The following is a 20,501-nucleotide window of genomic DNA, read 5'->3' as shown; positions in this document are numbered from 1 at the left end:
ATTATGCATATAAATTATATTTAAAATATTACTAAAATGTCTTTAAATAAGAAAAAATATTATCAAAAAAAAATAATGATATCACGTTTCATAATAAAATTATGTATCATATGTAAATAAACGATGTTGTATTGTCTAGTACAAGAAAAAATTTCTTGAACAAACAAAACTTTATTGATTAAGATTGACGAAGATAAATTATAATGACAGTGATATTTTCTCTTTAATATACTCTTTATCAATTATTTTCGTCGCATTCAATCGACTAAGCTGTAATTTGTTCTAATTAATAAATTTACCCAGCATAATACAAGTCCATATCAATTACAATTCAATGAACGTTGATCAGTATTAATGAGCACATTGTAAAATCTAATTTTATTCAGACGATATTGTACGGAAAGTGTGTCAGATTTCATGACAATCAAAATTAATCATAAGCGGTTAGTCGGACAATGGAACAAAATATCTTAAAGCAGCGAAAGGAAAGAATCGCTATTATTCTATTCAATTATGAAAGAAGAGCTATGTTTTTGTTAATTTATTCATAGAGTACACACACACACACACACACATATATATATATATATATATATATATATATATATATATATGTATACAAGTGTACTTTCAAAATACTTGAAATTGATCTTATTCTAATTGGTTAAATCGGCAACGATAAATATTCGTTAATTGTACGCTTAAAAATTATAATTATATACTTTGCAATGATATACAGAGGGTTTAATTGGCATTACAAGCAGCTGACATTTATTCTTGTTTACCTCACACTTGAATAACTCGAAATATTGAAAAAAAAAACCCACATTATTAGTCCAATTATTATATTTTTGATAGCGTATGTTATCTTTAGAAATAATATGAGAATCATTACTTTAATTTTCTATTATTTTGCTAGATTTTTTATGTTTTTAATAAGAAAAAGATTAAAAACTCTAAATAATCGCGAAATAAATATAAGAAAAAAAGATACAGAAAAGAGTATATAATATAAAATTTTAATTTTTAGTATCACACACTATATTTATTTTATATAATCATTTATCATAAAAATACAATATCACATATTAATACTTTTATTCTGATAGTGTCGTGATATTAAAATAAAATTGAACCGACGAAATCGTTTCGGAATAAACGATTAATATAGGGACGGAGCTCATTTCTACGTGTTGTTGTCGCTTTGCGTAACGTAATTCACGGAGCACGTGGCGCAAAAGTGCGTATCACGCCAGACAACCAGCTTTATGTAAATGCCATAATTATCTACTCCTATCTATAATTATCTACTCCTTCTTATCCCCACATGAGATTGAGAATTTATTTGTCGATCTTTCCAAGTCGTTATTCCAGATCGATAGTGAGCCACTTCCACTTTGTCGTGGGAATGGAGGGCGATCGTGATCGTTCCATGGCATTTCCCATGGTGTTTCAAGCGTGGTATTGGGTAATCACAAAATATCCGATCTCTATCCGACACAACACGGACGCTCGATCCAAGACTCGTGATCGAATAATCGAACATTACCATACCTCTTGCATACCTCGTTTCCCTATTTTGTGCTGAGCATTGCACGGTTGCGATAATTAAAGATTATGCGATTTGTTAACGAAACATCATATTATTCAGTTTTATTAATTAGCAGAAGAATTCGAAATAGTAACACAAAAAATGGCTACAAATGCGTCGCAATTTTTTGATATTGAATAAAATTTGGCATACATCTTAGATCCTAAAAAATATAGAGAAATAATTTATAACATAAAAAATAGGAAAAATATATCTCACTCTTTATGTATTTTTTAATCTAAAATAGATTAATATTACTGATTATTTTTAATATGTATCAATTAATATAGGATAGTAAGTTATTAATTTAATTCTGCATGTAGGCTCGCATATACAGGATGGGGCATTTTTATCGAGACACCTAAATATCTAAAAAATAAAGCAAGATAGAAAGAAATGTTTCGGACAAAAGTTGTTCGGTTCTAAGGGGGTCATAAGATGGTGCCATTAGTTTGACCTCGGGTGGAGGCGCTTCGGAGATTTCAATGTCAATCTTGTTTAATTTTCTTTACACCAATTGATGTCTCTCATTTTTTTAGCTTAAAATATTAAGGTAACATTATTGCAAAATAAATAATTTTATGAGATATTTCATAGTTTATGTAAAATTATGTCCAAGTAAAGTAATAAAATAAAGTATAAAATATCTCGTAAACTATTAAACTTTTAGTCATCATACGTCTATATCTTTTTATGCAGAATATTGCAAGAAATCGATTTATGTAAAAAAATTAGGATGTTTCTATTTAAAAAAACAAGATTGACATTAAAATCTTCGAAGCACCTCCACCCAAGGTCAAACTAATGGTACCATCTTATGACTTCCTTAGAACCGAACAACTTTTGTCGGAAACATTTCTTTCTATCTTGCTTTATTTTTTAGATATTTAGGTGTCTCGATATAAATGCCCCACCCTGTATATGACATCGCAGAAAACTACATACACCAATAAATATGTCAAGGAGAAAAATTATGACATAATGATCATACACGGTCGAATTAATTCTTCATGATTTCCTTTGATCTATGAGTGAAAACGTAAATTATATCCAGTTCATTGGGTGCGGTCTTTAGTTCCGGGCACTTTCGAAACCAACTTACTATATTGATTATAATGCTATAACACCAGCACACAAGTGCCGTTTAATGCCGCATTATTTTATAGTGTTCTTATAATATCACACTAATGACGATTGATTTTTTATATATGGGATATTTCATCTTCAAATTCTTTGAATAAAGTTCTTTTGCGATTTCAAAAAATTCTGGAATATATTTTCTTTCTCTGCAAAATTTAATTTAACGCATGTACAATTAATTTATAAGATATTAAATATGTAATAAATTGATAAATGTATAATGCATTCTGATGGATCGCACACAATTTTTTTTTTTAAATGGAAAGGTACACGTGTGATAAGAGATTTAAGTTTAAAAGAAGCTCCGAGATCAATTTTTATATTTAAGTTCTATATATTTTATTTTGATAAGATGCGAATTACAACTACAAAACTAATTGAATTATTTCAGTAAGTTACAGTAAATATCAATGATAATTACAAAGCGTAATGTCAAACACATTACGTTATGTCTGATGGGTAATATTGATAAATATTATGGGGGATTCCAGCACGATCGATATAATCAAGTTTTTCTTCGATCAAGTTACGTGTTTTGATTTCCCGCATTGATTATTTACGAAATTTAAATAATTATGCTTGCATAAATTAATACAGCTATATATTACAAATTACAATATAAATCACATCTCAGCTTTTCATATGCATATTAATAATTGATATTTTAATAAGAATCAAATAAATAATAATTCTGTGTAAAAAAATATAAATAGAAAAAAATTATTATTATTTTTTTTTTTTCAATAAAAAAGTTATGTCAAGAGAAAAGATGCTAAATTAAATTTTAGAGGGAAAAGAAATGGATTCTAAGAATTAAGAATTTTTTAATATTGTTTTACTTGAAATATATATATAATCTTTGGATGTTTTATTATTTTTACTATTTCGCTTTTATAAAGAAGAATATAGTTATTTCTGGCAGAGCAATTGTATATATAATATTATCAATATATATCGCAAAAATCAATAAAAAAATTAAACTAACCATATGACGTTTTACCTTGCGAGCGAAGAATGTTTACTTTCAATTTCTTTCTTGTGATATTTTATCGCGACAGAAGCAATGTTGTTAACCTCGGACCAGTTAGACCATATCGATATAAAAGGGTGTGGATGTCAGGAAATCACGAGCCACCTTTCTCCCCACTTTTCAAAGGAGAGATTTGCACAAAATTGGCCATCGCTCGAATTCTAGTCTTGAAATGGCTCTTTCGTATAGGTGCACTGCCATTGGATAAAGCGATTGTGCGTATTTGTGAGTAAAAGTACATACACACGTGTCTCGTTAAACAATGCGTTCGAGTTATAGTGTCCTGTCTCCTAGCGAATCGCAAGTTCCAGATCGATGCTGGATAATTGAATCAGTCAGTATTGTATCGGTGGAGCTTGTGGTACACGCCCGGTATAGTTCTCGCGATAGTTCACGCCTGTGTACGGATTTATTTAGTCACACTTATCGTTGTTAGAAAAGTCATAACTTCGGAGTAACGATCTACTTCTGATTTCAGCATTTAAATTTTCAAACATGAGGTGAGTAACGGATGCAAGAAATCACGACGGAAAGATAGAAAAAAAAAGAGATAATTAAAAAGAAAATTCCAAGATATTATTATATTTGAAAATATATACAAATATAAATAAATAAAAAATATATTATTATTGTGAGTAGTTTATCCTCCCTCCCCCCCTTACTTAAGCTATCTTTCTGCAGTATCAGAATATCTCTGTTTTTAATGAAGTGCTTTAAAATATTTCAAAAATGATACGAGCATCTTTTTTATAAAAGGAAAAATTAATTCGAACCTCTGTTTATTCTCTAATTTTTTTTTAGATATCCACTTTTTCTGCCAACAATTCTGTCATTCCTGTACGTCAGGATGAATGCGGAGATGTTGGAAACCGTAGCGCAATGGCAGTTGCTTGATTTCGCATTGCCGTACGATCGCGGTTTTCTCGATCAGTATCGACGGGAAAATATAGTGCTGACTGGTATCGAAATAGCCTGGGACAGAATTTTCGTCAGCACCCCCAGGTTACGCGCCGGTGTGCCGGCCACCTTGAGCTTCTTCTCCAGAAGAGCACCTTTGGGAAGTAGTCCGCAATTGCAGGCGTATCCTTCGTGGGACTGGCATGGCGCTGGGAAAGGGGAAATCAATTGTACCAAATTGATTTCCGTGTATCGAACCAAGCTGGATAGCTGCGACAGATTATGGGTCATTGATGCCGGTGTCGTGACATCAATCGATGATTTCATGCCCGTCTGTCCGCCGAAAATTGTAGTCTTCGATTTAAAAACCAATCAAGTGGTTCGTCACGTCACTTTTCCGCGTGGGGTGAGTATAATGACGTTTCTTTTTGTAATAAAGAAGGTGGATTAAACGCGTTAATAAATGGTCGAGATGTTTTTGTTTTTAATAGAAGCTAAAATAATGCGAAAATAACTGAAAAATCACGTAATTGAAAAGAACAAAATGTTTATAACTGAAAATATACAGAAAAATATTTATATTATGATATCTTTGTGTAGAAAAGATAGATAATATTATTTATTAAGCCGTTTTTACACGAGACAAGAAATTTATTTATAATTTTATACATTATATATATATATATATATATATATATATATATATATATATATATTTAAATTCAATTATTTTCAAGTTTAAGTTTAAATATGCTATATGACAGATGAAATTATATAAATAGAATTCTGTCTTGAATTTTGTCGCGAATTATTGTAAAGATAGTCTAAAGTTAATTTTCAAGAATATTGTAAATTTTCTAATAAATCTTTTGTTTTAAATAATATATATATATATATATATATAATTAAAAATTGCAGAAAAGAATGAAAAGAGAATGTTAGAAGTGACCAAATTATCTGCAAATAACTAGTATAATAGCTTTAAATTGCAACTAGAGAGAATAATTGAAAACCGGTTACTACTTTACGTATCTATTGTATAAAACAAAATAGAATTGAATTGATAATACGTATGATATATATGTGTACGCTTCTGAGAAACAAGTTCCGTTAAAAACATTAAAAACATCGTTACGTATAAAAGTAATTGTTTTAGGTTTTTCATTATTACTGTTTGCCTCTGTTTAGGTATTAAGACCAAATACTTTGCTGACCAATTTTGTCATCGATGAAGTTTCGGCAAAAACATGTGATGATGTATTTGTCTACATAACGGATACTCTCGGCCCAGGTATATAATTTTTAATTAAATCGTTGATATAATATTTTTTTTAAATATCATATTTTAAACACAATAATATTTTTAATTTATTTAGATAAATAATGATATAATGTATGAAAATTCTTTTATATTTTATTTTACCATTATATTGAAATATTAAGAGAAGAGTAAGAAATAGCACAAACTCGAATATATCTTTCTTTAACAAACATGATTCTTTTCTCTTAAAATTATTTTTTGAAGCTATCTAAAAAAAAAAAAAAAAAAAAATCATGTTTTTCTTTTATTATTAGAAGGAATTATATATAAAAATTATTTTTCTTTAAAAATTCTGGAAGAAAACTTAAAAAAATTCTAATATCTCTTTAGGAATTGTTGTCTTTGATGGCATTAGGGATAGAAGCTGGCGCGTTGTTCACGCATCCATGTTTCCTAATCCAGATGAAGCAACGTACAAAGTGAGCATAATATAAATTCGATTATTTAAAAAAGCATGCGTTAATTATTAAATATATATAAAAAAAATATATATATAAGGTAGATGTTATATAAATTATTTTAATATGTAATATTTAGGTAGTTATAAAAAAATTTTTTAAAATATTAAAAACATAAGTAATGTATAAGGAGTATTGGTTTTTTACAATAGAACTGAAATCATTATCAAAGGCTGTCAAGATGAAGAACTTTATCGATGAATAACAATTTAAAGTACACATTTCTTAAGGTTTCACACCTCTCGTCATTGACGTCACGAACGTTGACAGGACAGTAATAATCTTTTCACCTCTCTGCATGTCTCTCTTTCGTACCGGTGCTTGATCTTTTCCCCTTCTCGATACCTTTTGTATAAAGGGGCACACATCCCATTACTGACATATCACCAAGTGTATATGTAAACAAGGACGCCTCGCTATTTCCTATAGTTCTCTTTCTAATCGGCAATTATAATAATTACAGAGAAAGACCATTTAAGTATTTAATATCTAACTTATCATGTATATATCTCGAGAAATATTACGACGCACAAAACAACTTTATTAAATGTAGATTAAAAAAATTTAATAATAATATTTAAAAAATTTATCAATGTTTTACAATAATATTTCCTCGGTTGTATAACAAATTTAAGATTATTTTCACATTATATATAAACTGATTTAATATAAATATCGTTCAATACTTGTCATAAAAATTTCTTATAATATTCATTAATATAATTACCTAATTTTCATGTTAACATTATGGAAAATATTATAAAGTGTAATAAATATAATATTATAAAATATAATGATATATATGCATGATATATGATACACACACTCTCAGAAAGGATTTCTGATAACGAGACAAAAAATATTCTTGACATATTTAATCGTATCACAACCTTATGCGGTATAAAAATAAAACAATTTTAAAATTAAATCAATAATTCCTTTTCTTCTCTCTCGAATTAAATAAGATTGTCTTACTATCTTGAGACAAGAGTAACATATGCAAATCTAAGCTTATATATTCTTGCATTTAGAATAACTCGATGTTAGATCGCTACAAATTTCCATCTTCATCTTTGTGAGAAAATTAACGGGATAGCACCAAGTGCATTTTATTCTAGATTTAAGAATTTTCCATTTAAGCTTAAAATATTCCTTTTTCAATGATAAATATGATTGTCGCTATATATCGATCCTATTTTATGATAGATTGAAGAGTAATAGCATTAGATCCGGAAATCTTTTCTGTGGGTGCAATATATTCGTGTGTATAGAAGCAATAGAATTTTCTCAATTGTATTGTATGTATCTCGTATATTATTATATAACATTAAATGGGCATTTCTCTATAGATCGGAAACGATACTTTCGAGTTCCTGGATGGCATAATAGGCATAACATTTTCACCGAGACTCCGAACCGTTTATTACCAACCTCTGGCGACCGATCGTATCTTCAGCGTATCTACCTCTGCGCTGCAAGCCGGACCGCTTTCTTTGGGACAACAGTTACCCGTGACCATGGTCGGCAGAAAATCAAGTCAAGGTCTGGCGCTGGCTGTAAATCCTCGGGATGACACGATCGTATTCGCCCCTTTCACTGAGACCGCAATTGCATCGTGGCAACTGCGAACCAATTGGCAGAGGTGGGGAAAAAAAATTTGTTTTAACAAAATATAATTTTCAGTTGTTAAATTACTCTAAAAAGTTTGATAGATAAATATTACGTCAATTTAATGCAAATAAATTTTGAGAATTAATGTGAATTATCAAGAACAATCTTTTTTAAAGGAAGAAAGAAGGATAATTTGATTATTAATCTGTGTGTTTTTAGGGAGCATATATTATTTATATAATATTTTATAATAAATTTCTATAATCGAGGATAACAAAATCTATCACAGAAAATCTTGAAACTGGTTTTACCAACTGGTTTGTCCAACGATCGCATTAACTAGTGTCAAGTTGTTAGAATTTTCCATAAGGAAATATAGTTATTGTGACGTTAGCTATTTTACCTCTGTTATCTCAAAAAACAGAAGAACAGTTGGCAAATATTTTATCTCGTATCTAAATGTTATTCATTGAAATAGCGGCTGCCATAATATTTATATATCTACTTGTTTAGTGATATAATAATATCATAATTTATATAAAACGATAGACTTTTATTGATCCAGAAAAAATTTTGAAATTTTATTGTTATTATTATATAATGAATGTAAGATAAGGATAATATCTTTATAATGCCTATTTTCATTCGATTATTCTTTAATTTTGCTAATTATTAAATTTTTTAATTATGGGATAGGGACCATTATATTTATTATAATCCTAGTTATGTGTATGTGTGTGGATGTTTACTATAATTATAATTATATAAATATAATTCAAATAATTCTTTTTTCTTTTAGAATACTCGCTTATAGTCCCGAGGAATTACAATTTATCGCCGAGATCATATGGGCAAAACGCGACAATGGAAACTACTGGGTAATGTCGTCGAAATTCCACAAGTTCTTCCTGAAACAAATTGATACTCGTCAAATTAATATCCGCATCATGAGGATCAGAACGAAAACCGAATCGGTCTCTTAATCAGCAGATTGTTCCGTATTTCTCATTACATTACATTACAATACAATAATACACTAGGATTCTGAAGAGGAGCATTAATCGTAGAAACGTCCAAATGAGCAGAATTGTACCAGCATAAATTATATTGATGTTTGAAAACAATTGTCAATGAAACTTGATATGGAAATTAAATTGTGATAAAAATATAGTAGGAAATATTTGCGATATAGAAAAAATGTGCTTGTAGATGTTTGTGAAATAAATATTTTTTTTATGTTTGAATGTTCTCCGACTTGGAATGTTGATATTCTATTACAAGAATATAGTAATTGAAAATCTTTATATAAATTACAAACGTTTTGAGATATTTTAATTCTTGATTTTTATATAAAAATATCTTAAGAGATTCTTAAAATAATGAAAAATTACTTTCTTCCGGCCTGTCTTGAAAAAACACAATGGATTTAGAATATGTATAATAATCTTGATTTCTTTTTATATTGGTCATTAAAAAAAAAAAATGTATTAATTCTTTAGTTATATAAAAGAAAAGTGTATTACTCTTTATTCAAACATTGCCTAACTTTATCGAAAAACTTAGTTTAACTCAATATATTGCCGAGTTTGCAAATTCTTCTATGTAATCACGACATTCGCATTCTTTCGCCAGTTTATACAGCCCAATATTCAATATGTGTGCTCAATAACTCACATTCACAGAAGGTTTGCGATATTACAAATTTGTGATATTTTAATAATATCGATTTTTAATATATCTTTTTTTTTCAGCAACGCGTGCTTTTCTATACATTTTCTTATTTAAAGTCAATTTAATACATATAATTGATTATGTAATTTTTTTAGCAAAAGACTGTTGATATGACAAGTTAAAATGCATACATTAATAATACATTAATAATACATAAAATGAAATTATAAAAATTATAAAATAAAATATAAATATAATATAAATATAAATAAAATTATATAAAATAAAATTATAAAAAAGATCACCAAAGATATCTGTCTATCCTTTCCTGTATATGCAGGGTGTTCCCAATTTAAATGGCAAAACTTCAAGAGCGTGTAAGGAACTGAAAAACTAAAACAAGAAGTCCTTCAGAGGTTTGCTTGTTTTTGCTCTATTTTGGAGAAAATCATAAAAATTCGATCTCTCATTGTCAATCGCTCTCTTGAGTTGATTGGCACCGAATAAACTTTCTGCTTCAAGATTCCTTACATATGTAAACACTTGATGTTATTCTTTACGGTGCCAATTAATACAAGAGAGCAATTAAGAGACCGAATCATAGATGCAGTGCATCAAATATCACTAGAACAATGTCTAGCTGCAATTAATGAGGTCAGTGCTAGATGTAATGCTTGCATTGCTGCAAGAGGGCAACATTTTGAACAATATCTGCATTAAATAGATGATAACATAAATAAAATGCAAATAAATAAGTAAAAAAACGAAAACTTGTTTTGTTTCTTTATTTGTGATTTTCTCCATAATGGAGCAAAAACCAGCAAACTTCTAAAGGACTTTCTATCTTAGCTTTCCGGTCCCCTACACGCTCCTGACATTTTGCCATTTAAATTGGGGACATCCTGTTTATTATTTATATCTAATTTTTTTATAAGCAAACACTAAACCTGTTTCGTTCTTTAAAATATAAGCATATTATATAGTATCTTATAAATCCAGTATTATGTAATAAATTTATCGATTGCAGTATATATAATTAACTTGTGTATTAACATCTATTCAATCGAAAATATCATAAAAGTTATGTGTTCAAAGAATCGCAATCCATTAAATATGATTGTGTAAGTTGTGTCTTTTACTATAAACGCTTGATTAAATTAAAATACACTTTAATTAGTATTTATTTGTTAAATTATAAATTTACGTATATACATCAAAGTATCGTAAAATGTTACAAATTGTTTTAGTAAAATTATTTATTAAGAATAGCGATCTTTTTTATTGTTTTAAGATTTATTTAAACTTTTCTTATACATGGGATAAATCTTGTGAGATTTTACAGAGAAGTAAAAGATAACAATCCGCTTTTTATTAATTTTTTTAATAAAAAAAATTGTATTTTTTTTTTTTTTTTTTTTTTTGTAAAAATTCAAGTAAAAGTATCAAGATGACAGCTTGAAAAATATACTTTACGAAATATTACATATTTAATCCATCAAATTTTTTTGTTGATATCTTCCTGATAAGAAACTTGTGTATATTTTTTTTTCTCTTTAGTATATATTTCAAATAATAATTAATTTAATTAATTTTTTTGTTATAAATGTATCTTATAATACAATAACTATTTATATAGTAATATATTAGCATTTATAAAACAAACATAATTATTAATCATACATTATTTGCATATGCGTCATGTTATCTGCAATTAGAATTAGAAACCTTTTCTTGGTTTTATCGAGAAGTATGATAATAATCGCCATCGAAATTACGCGTAGAACTTCCCATAATGACGAATGAGTTGAATAGGAACTACTCGACGCGCAAATTACGTATGTATTGTACATATATCCAGATATCTTCTGTATGTATCTCTATCGATTTCAGAAAACGCTGACAATTGATGTCGTTGGAAAAAGGATGTTTTTGCAAATAGTAATTTGCAATAATATCCAATCAGATGATATCATCGTTTGCATCGTCTTTTCAGTTTAAACTTGCTAAGGTGATGGCAGTGGCGGATGATAAAGCAAAATAATTTTTACATTTGGAAGAAATAAAATAGTAAAAGCTACATTTGTAATGTAATTAAATAATTTTTTATTCACACATTCGTGTTAAACGTCACGGGACGCGACATCGGAACGGCTTTGTAAGATTTGGAATTGACAGGAGTTCGCCAAATCTTATTCTTAAATTACATCGCAAATTCTTTTTACGTGATTCACTGACAAAAAATTTAAAACGGCGATATAAAACAGAAATTATATAAAATGTGAATACGTTTATATCTACATCGCGATCAACACTGACTACATCAGCAAGCCTCGTGTAAATCGTAAATCACTGCAATTGATATTTGTCTTTTTTTCTTGAACAGAGATAATTTTATTACTCAACCACAATGATAAGTAATCAATGCGCGTTAACTCCATTTGTTCTCCAAAGCTATATAGCTCTTAACTTTCTTTATCACAGTTACTTACTGACATTTCCGCTCCCGCGCCTAATTTATGCAAAGGCAAACACATTAGCGTACTTTACTTATGTATCATGGCCTAAAACGATATTTTTATCTCGGACAAGACTTAGTAAATAAAACGAAGGTATCCACCTCTCTTCGACGCGTTTCTGTTCCGGTGGAGCGGAGATGTTCGAACACGTTGAAAAGTTACGCGGCGACTTGAGAAATCTCGCAGTCGTTTCTCAGTCGTCTCGTAGTTCGGAGCGTGAAGTCAAAGGAGGACCTCTTGTCTTCTCAAAGTATTATTTATATTGAATTATCATTTTTATCAAGAGAGAGAAAGAGAGAAATAAAGAGAGAGAGAGAGAGAGAGAGAGAGCAAAGTGATGCTAGAACGGCCACGTTCGCTGCACATCAAGATCTGTCGAAATATACGAGGAATACTGAGAATATTTCTTGAGAAAACTACGAGAAAAGCGTAACGAATGATCAGTAGAGGATAAACGCGAAAGCAGTTGTCGAATAGCTATCCGACCTGATTATAGAAAAATTTGGATTTTGACGTTTGAAAGAAAGGGAAAATATATATAATAAGGAAGACAAGAGAGAAAAAGTACCCTAGTTATGCGTATTAATCGCTAATTTTTTTTTTCTGTGGCAGTGCAAGTGTCGAGGAAGAAAGAAGAAGAAAAAGTTTCTAACGTTTCTTTGTATTTATGAAAAAAACGAGTAGGAAGAGCGTCATTGCTAATCTTTTGTCGGAACTCTCGTAAAAATAGAAACGCATGTAAAACTGCGTCACTATCTGTATTATCACTGAGTGATGTAAAACAGTGCGCATAAATTGTAGAATTTATCAATAGAAATAAAACTATATAACATCAGAGAGGGATTTAATAAGTGTTTATTGAAAGAATCGCGCGCAAATAAGCACTTGTAGAGTGAAGATTGACATTGTGAATATGTGTGTTATGTGAGTGAAGATTTGACATTAAAAAAGAATCTTCAAAAAATTTTCAATAAATACTTATATTTATCTACGACGAAAAAACCATCAATATCATTTTTAAATCATCGAATATTTGAAAGATCACAAAATTAGGAAGGCTAATATTTGTATATTGAAAATAATTTTCTGTAGAAAATAACAGGGGAGACATTTCTTATTCAAAAATATATTAATATAAATTATATTTTTTGTAACATTATAATATTATAAAGTTTCTATACATAAGAAAAAATTAATTACATTTGAAAAATTTGATAATTATTATTCCATGACTATAAAATATACTGTAGATTTAAAAAACTTTTCCCGTTGATAAGTTTTTATCTGCTAACAACACTATTTATGACTCACGTGCTATTACATATAAAGATAATGTGTATAATTTATAGTTAAAAAATATAAAATGTACCATTTGTTTTAATATATGTATATATATTTTCAAACGTTTATCGTAAAATCTAACATTGCCAATTATATGTGTATCAAATCTTTATTTTCAATTCTTCTTAGCTTTTTTATATATTTTAATTTGATATTTATTTAATGTATATTAAAACAATGATATCAGAGACAAAAAGTATAAGAAAGATGTAATTCTTTTTTGTTTGCTTATATAAAAGATGAGATGTAATAAAATATAAAAGCTTATTATATTTTCTTTTTTTTTATATATATTAACGATACTTATTAACTTCATTCTCTTCATTAAATTTTATTATGCAATTTCTGCGGTGAAAGTCTATAATGTTAGAAAGTGTAATGCTTTAACTATAATTTGTAACACCGACCGCTCTAATATGTGGAGCATATCTAGATATTTTTATGATATTTGATATACACATATCTAATTGCATTTTATTTGGAAACTAAAACAATGTATCATTTTACAGAGTGTTTTAGAAATAGGTGGCCCACCCTCCCACCCCAAACTTTAAGACTATATTTTACTCATTGTAGAGATAAAAAAAAGTCATATGAACCGAAGAGAGAGTACCGCTTTGTTTCCAAATTATAAATATTTTTTATTTGCAACAAATTTTGGTAAGATTATTTTATTAAAGAAATTGTTAGTGATCTCCTTTCGCATCAATACATGTTTCGCATTGACGTCTCATAGATTGACTCGCATTCATATGACTTTTTTCATTTTCGCGCTGAATAGAATATGCTTTTAAAGTTTGGTCACCTATTTCTGAAATACCCTATGTATATATATATTTTAAGTAATTAACATAAATTATACTACAAAAGTTTAACACATTGAGAAAATACGTAAGCAATATCAAAAAATACACACATTATTAATAATCCTTTATAAACATATTTAGAAATTCTCTTTCTTTTCTTTTCTTTCTCTCTCTTAAAAAATATATATTAAAAATAAATCGTGTTTTTCTTATTTCTTCGCGTCTTAAAAAGCAAATGCAACTTGTTAATAGATTCACGATGAAATCCAAAGCAGTTTGGTTATTACAAGCTACTGTAGCATTACTTCTTGGGGGATCGACGAGCATCGAAAAATTAAAAAACATATATTCATGGAAGACTTTGGAATTTGCCTTTCCAAACGAGAATGCCAGAGAACTTGCCATACAAGAGGGCCATTTCATTCCCGGGGCACCGCTACCGATCGACATGGATTTTTATTACAGAGGTATTAAATAATTTTACATTTTTTACTCTTTTACGTTGTAAAAGAATTCGAAATAACAAATCGTTTATCAGCGATAAACAAATTTGTTACTCAATTATTTCTTACATGAGAAATATTTTAATATTTATTTTTTTTTTTTTTTATTGTTAATATATTTTCTCTTTTTTTCATATTAAATTGATACCATAAAAGATTAATATTTTGATTTGCTTAGTGATTATTACTTTCTTTATTTTCTAAAATAAGTAATTATTGACAAAAGTTATTAATGATTGGACAAATATTGATTTGCACAATTAAAATTTATGCTCGAAAGGTTTACGCGATCGCATTATTGATCTGTTATAATCTAACGGTTCATGCTGATATATTTCGCGCTTCTTCATTATTTATGCGATTTAAATAACGAACCTTCTTGAGTAACGAATATTTTTGCATAATTTTTACGCAGTTTCACATCGACTATCACATTATATTAATAATCCTTTCTTATACAACTATATATTATTATTTATATTGAAGTAACTCACTTGGGTGATTGATGTGATCTTATTTTGAGCATAAAGATCTTTTTAAGTTGTATGCGTCATATGTCGAAACATTGACAAAAGCATGAAAATTTCGTAGACCGTTTTACTATTTCTTCTGAATATCTGTGCAAAACCCGAGCAAAATTCTCTTAACGGTTTGAAAATTATTTAAGTTTAAGATTACTATTGATTGTTATAGAAAATTTACGTTATCGACAAATTTGACAAGGAAAAAACATTGCCAACGAAATAAAATTTTCACATATATTAAGAAAACCTTAATAAATATTTGGGCGAAACTAAATTTAGATCCACTTATTCGTTTGAAAGTTATTTACTAAAATTTGTAAAAAAATATCATCTCTCTCTCTCTCTTTCTCTCTCTGCAAATTACTCGTTCTTTTTGGTTCCTTGCAGTTGATTTCAGAGGGATATTCACGATCAAAAGTTTTTGTCATAAATTAAAAAAAATATTAATCACTATTTTTTTTTTTTTTCCTACGAAAATGTCAAAAACTATATTATTTTGTGATACTTTAACTTTTTTTATAATCCGGATTTATTTATTTGATTTTTCAAACAGAAATATTCAAAAAGAAATGTTTTTTTTTTAATTTTGATAGTTTTTTGCTATTATTGTACAGCCAAAACATCCTTAAACATAAGTTCCAGTAAGTTGCAGAAATGCAATTCTTTGAAAATTATTATAAAAATATATATAAAAGCGAACAGAATAGAAGATAAGAAAAAAACAATGTATATTTATAACAATAAAAAAAAGTATTTCTTATAACAAAATTAATATTTTATATTCGTCCGAGATTATATAAATTTTTGTAATTCTATAACAAAAGTAAAAATAAGATATCGATTATTCGAATATCTTATAATTTAAAATTTTTCAATTGAAATCGCTTTATGAGGTCAGATCGTGACATATTTTCACTTATCTTGTTTAACACTTGATAACCATTTCAATGACTGCATAGCTAAGCTCGGATCTGTTGTATTCATCTCGATACCAAGAATTCAAAAAGGAGTTCCTGTCACTCTCGGTTACGTCACGGATAATGTCTCTGCCGAGGGAAATCCAATAATTGCACCTTATCCGAATTGGGAATGGAATAAATTGGGATCCTGCGAAGCGATCACTAGCGTATTCAGAATGCAGGTAAGGATAGAAAATTTTGTATTTATGCCTTATTAAGTTGGATTAAAATATTCTGGGCTCATAGTAAATATTTTATTCATATATTGCGCTCAATAATAGAATGTCATTTTAATTGATCACATAATATTTTTTAAGTATCGAAATTAAACATTACAACATCGCTTAACGCTTTCATTAAATAAATCTTTATTTTGTTTTATTTTTATAACATAAAACAACTGAACGGAATCGGTATAAATTGCAAAATTACATATATTTTATATAAAATTGTACATATTTCATATTCCATTTTATTATCGAAAATCGCACCTCACTCATTTAAAGATAAGCACGATTCGTGCGGTGGCATGACACTATATGGAAATAATGCCTTCATTATTATTCCAGAAATGCGGATAACAATCCGCGAACGTGTGATAAACGAAGAATTTCTTATAAATGGCATATCGATTATTGTAATTGTTGGCATTGACCATAATAAAAAAAGTGGAAGGCTTTTCGATATCTTCCTTACGATATTTTCTTTTGTGACTATCGTCAAGTATCTAACTGATTTAGGACGCGCGTGACATAGAACAATACTCTCTTATCTGATGTTTTGTGCCGATTGAAATTAGGAAAAAACGCGAGCTTAATAAATATTATCTCCCCATTCAATGTCGAGTTCCGTCACATACCATGTTTAAAATGTATAATATAATTATATATAACGTTTAAAATACATAATATAATTAACAAATGATATATACGCTACACTTTTCTATTTGATAAGTGAAAAATATAGAATAAATTTTTTCGATTGATGTTGTTTTTGAGAAGAAAATAATTTTTAAAGTTTTGAACATACTAACAATTGTAAACTTGTAAAGAATAATGAATTTATTCGTGAAATATTATTTTTACTTAAATATTGTGACTTTAACTAAAGTAAAAAGAATATATCAGCTGTGCACATTACGACATAGAATGTCCTGTATATGTGTATCGAACGTATGATATACCGTTTGTTTAGAAAGTATTACGCGAGAAATATATCATATTACGAGTATAAATGAGTTCTAGTTCTACTATCATTATTATCTGATTTACAATCGTGTTACCTACAATTTTCATTTTAATGACGCGAATGTGCAAAGTATATAAATATTTACATAAATGGAAAAACAAACATCGAGGTAAATATGTTAATTCCCTTGAAGCGAAAGTAACTACATATCGAAAGTTTCGAAGTAACACATATAAGAAACATTTAGAAAGTAACATTTTTATTAAATTATAATCATAATTCTTTAATTATGATATTTACTTATAATTTTTAAAATTATGATTTCTTTTAAATATGATTTATCTCTCTTCAATTATAATTTTCGTCATATCAAATTACTTTATATAAACATTAATAAACATAACATAAATTAACAATCGTCGAATTTTTTTATTAGAAAAATACCAACTTTAAATTGATCAAAGAATCCGTTTATAGGTAGAAAGAGAATGCTGAAAAAGTTGTATATTTATTTCTATGCAAAATTAATTCTTATTTTTATAATGCAATACTATATTAAAAATATTATGTACATGTCACGCTGCTAATAATTATATATAATATAATTAATTAAAACAAAATTGAAATTAAAATTTAATGGCTGCCTTATTATTTTGTGTCTCTGAACATTAATTATATATCCAGAATTATATTGTATCATAAAGCTTGATGAGACAATTTTTCTCACAAATTAGACAATTATGTTCTTATTGAATGATAATGGGATAAAATATTAGCTGTAGAAAAGAAATGTGATTGCAGGTAGACTCATGCGACAGATTATGGGTTCTCGACACCGGCAAGATTGAAGAACAACAGATCTGTCATCCTCAATTACTATCATTCTCGCTGCGAACGAACAAGATCCTGAGCCAGTACAAATTCCCCAAGGAACAGTTCAAGGATGATTCCCTGTTCGTGACACTCGCGGTCGACGTCCGCAACAGCGAGAAATGTCGCGACACCTTTGTCTACATCGCCGATGTGACTGGATACGCATTGCTCGTCTACGATCATCATAATTCCCATTCATGGAGGATCACTAACAATCTGTTTTATCCTTATCCGCCCCACGGAACGTTCCACATCAAGGGAGACACGTTTGATCTAATGGACGGCATTTTGGGACTCGCGCTGAGTCCCATAAAACAGGACGGTGACAGAATCTTATATTTCCACTCCTTGGCTAGCACAGTCGAAAGTTGGGTACCCACTTCTATTATCAGGTGAGAAAAATTACGAATAATCGTGGATATTTAATTGTAGAAAAATTAACAAGCTGCACAATTTCTCTTTAAAAATAAATGTGTCAAGATATATTTTATGCTCAAAGTTTATTATGTATTTATTTAAAAAATTAAAATATAATTATATTTGGATTTATATAATATCTTTTGTATTTTTCTAAGTAAAATCTTATATATATAAATTAATTTTTCTAGATATTTTTTATGTGATTTAAATGTTTTATAATATATTTGTCTTGTTTCTTAAAGTATTTCATTATAATCGGACATTTGCTATTATTTAGAAACCATAGCCTCTTTGAAGAACACTCCGATTCTGCACCGAGATCATTCCGTCCATTCGCTATGGAAAGATCATCGCAATCGGCTGCTCAAGGCATGGATCAGAATGGAATTCTTTTCTTCGGTCTTCTATCAGATTTAGCTATAGGATGTTGGAACAGTATAACTCATCCCGAATACGGTAGTACCAATACCGAAATCGTTGTCGTCAATCCCGACACTTTGCAATTTCCATCTGGACTAAAGGTATAATAATCACGAGAAATTCTTCCACTACATAAACATACACTTTTATATTTCTTTTTTACTCCGCATTTTTTATATCTAGTATATTAAGTAAAAAATTATATACACGATTATTATAATCAAGAGATAATTTTCCGCTAAATTCAAACTATATTGGCGTAAATCATATTCTTGATTATTTGCGATTCTAGAACGATTAATTTATATGTTAACAACGCAATCAACTTCATTGCAGATCATCACCGGGAAAAACGGCCGGCAGGAGTTATGGGTGCTCACATCGTCGTTCCAGAAGTTCATGACTGCGACTATGAATGAGAACGAGACCAACTTCCGGATACAGGCCGGCTACGTGGACGAGCTGATCCGCGGCACCAAGTGTAACGGTGGTTTTGACCGCAATCGCGCTTACGAGACCTTGGGCAAATGAAGATTGTGGCACCGCGGGGAGTTCGACGATTCGCGTTCTCACGCGGTGACATCGTCCGTCTGGTGGCATAAGTATCCCAATTTCTTCGCGGATTATCACCATCATCACCCACCACCGCCATCGTATCAATCTCCGAGATTGTTCGCTAGACCATTCTTCTCTTCCCGGATCTCGAAATCGATCCATCCTCGACCTCAAGTCGAGTACACCGTCATTATCGATTACGATTGAAGAATGTGCGATACTACATGTACCTATGACGATCTTGACGAAGAACGAACACAAGCCCGTCTTTATAAAAGTTCTGTAGTCTTTTTTTTTTTTTTTTTTTTTTTTGCGGAGCTTATTATCAGCTCGAAAAGCCATCAAACTTTTACTGCTCGTGGTGCCAATTAAGCTTTACTGCTTATCCCGGTATGTAATTATTGGGAATACCATCATCACACCGGGATTACCGTTCCTATTAAACGTTCTCTTATTTTTATTAAAAATAGTGGACAGTAAGTATGAAACTGTGTCAAGTGACAAGTGTGTTTTTAACTTCTCATATTGCATATAACATTTTGCGTAGCCCAGTGTAATAAATAAATTACTAGACAAGAAGAAATATTTATTAATCACACTTATTACATAATAAGAATAATAAAATAAAGCTAATCGTGCAAAAACATATGTGACTGTACGTTGAAATTTCGTATTTA

The 20,501-nt window shown here is 29.0% G+C and overlaps 2 protein-coding genes across 3 annotated transcripts; both read left to right on the top strand.

The window, feature by feature from the left end:
* Window positions 1–4,608: 4,608 nt before the first annotated feature.
* On the top strand, window positions 4,609–9,031 carry LOC138934601 (dopaminechrome tautomerase). The gene is made up of 5 exons (XM_070298535.1): window positions 4,609–5,064; window positions 5,847–5,949; window positions 6,310–6,398; window positions 7,787–8,079; window positions 8,848–9,031. Exons 1-5 carry the CDS (start codon window positions 4,609–4,611, stop codon window positions 9,029–9,031), a joined length of 1,125 nt encoding a protein of 374 aa, XP_070154636.1.
* A 3,326-nt stretch (window positions 9,032–12,357) lies between these two features.
* On the top strand, window positions 12,358–20,486 carry Y-e3 (yellow-e3). Of its 2 annotated transcripts, none has more exons than XM_070298532.1 (6): window positions 12,358–12,485; window positions 14,635–14,849; window positions 16,369–16,550; window positions 18,358–18,821; window positions 19,127–19,370; window positions 19,606–20,486. In XM_070298532.1, the coding sequence occupies exons 1-6, from the start codon at window positions 12,373–12,375 to the stop codon at window positions 19,798–19,800; spliced, it is 1,413 nt and encodes a 470-aa protein (XP_070154633.1). In that variant the 5' UTR covers window positions 12,358–12,372; the 3' UTR covers window positions 19,801–20,486. The 2 variants fall into 2 exon arrangements, with proteins under 2 accessions (XP_070154633.1, XP_070154632.1); XM_070298531.1 differs by having other exon boundaries at window positions 12,433–13,159; window positions 19,606–20,485.
* The last annotated feature ends 15 nt before the right edge of the window (window positions 20,487–20,501 follow it).

This window comes from Polyergus mexicanus, unplaced genomic scaffold (assembly GCF_030449975.1).
Source record: "Polyergus mexicanus isolate NDT 795.1 unplaced genomic scaffold, iyPolMexi1.0 SCAF_7, whole genome shotgun sequence".
Classification (NCBI taxonomy): Eukaryota; Metazoa; Arthropoda; class Insecta; order Hymenoptera; family Formicidae; genus Polyergus; species Polyergus mexicanus.
The sequence above is the reverse complement of the archived record's forward strand: the minus strand, read 5'-3'. Positions and strand labels throughout refer to the sequence as shown.

Coding starts and splice junctions, on each gene's coding strand:
- LOC138934601 (XM_070298535.1), top strand. CDS start 4,609: ATGAATGCGGAGATGTTGGAAACCGTAGCGCAATGGCAGTTGCTTGAT. Junction 6,399..7,786: donor CAGATGAAGCAACGTACAAA/GTGAGCATAATA, acceptor ATTTCTCTATAG/ATCGGAAACGATACTTTCGA. Junction 8,080..8,847: donor CTGCGAACCAATTGGCAGAG/GTGGGGAAAAAA, acceptor TTTTTCTTTTAG/AATACTCGCTTATAGTCCCG.
- Y-e3 (XM_070298532.1), top strand. CDS start 12,373: ATGTTCGAACACGTTGAAAAGTTACGCGGCGACTTGAGAAATCTCGCA. Junction 12,486..14,634: donor GGACCTCTTGTCTTCTCAAA/GTATTATTTATA, acceptor ACTTGTTAATAG/ATTCACGATGAAATCCAAAG. Junction 14,850..16,368: donor CATGGATTTTTATTACAGAG/GTATTAAATAAT, acceptor ATGACTGCATAG/CTAAGCTCGGATCTGTTGTA.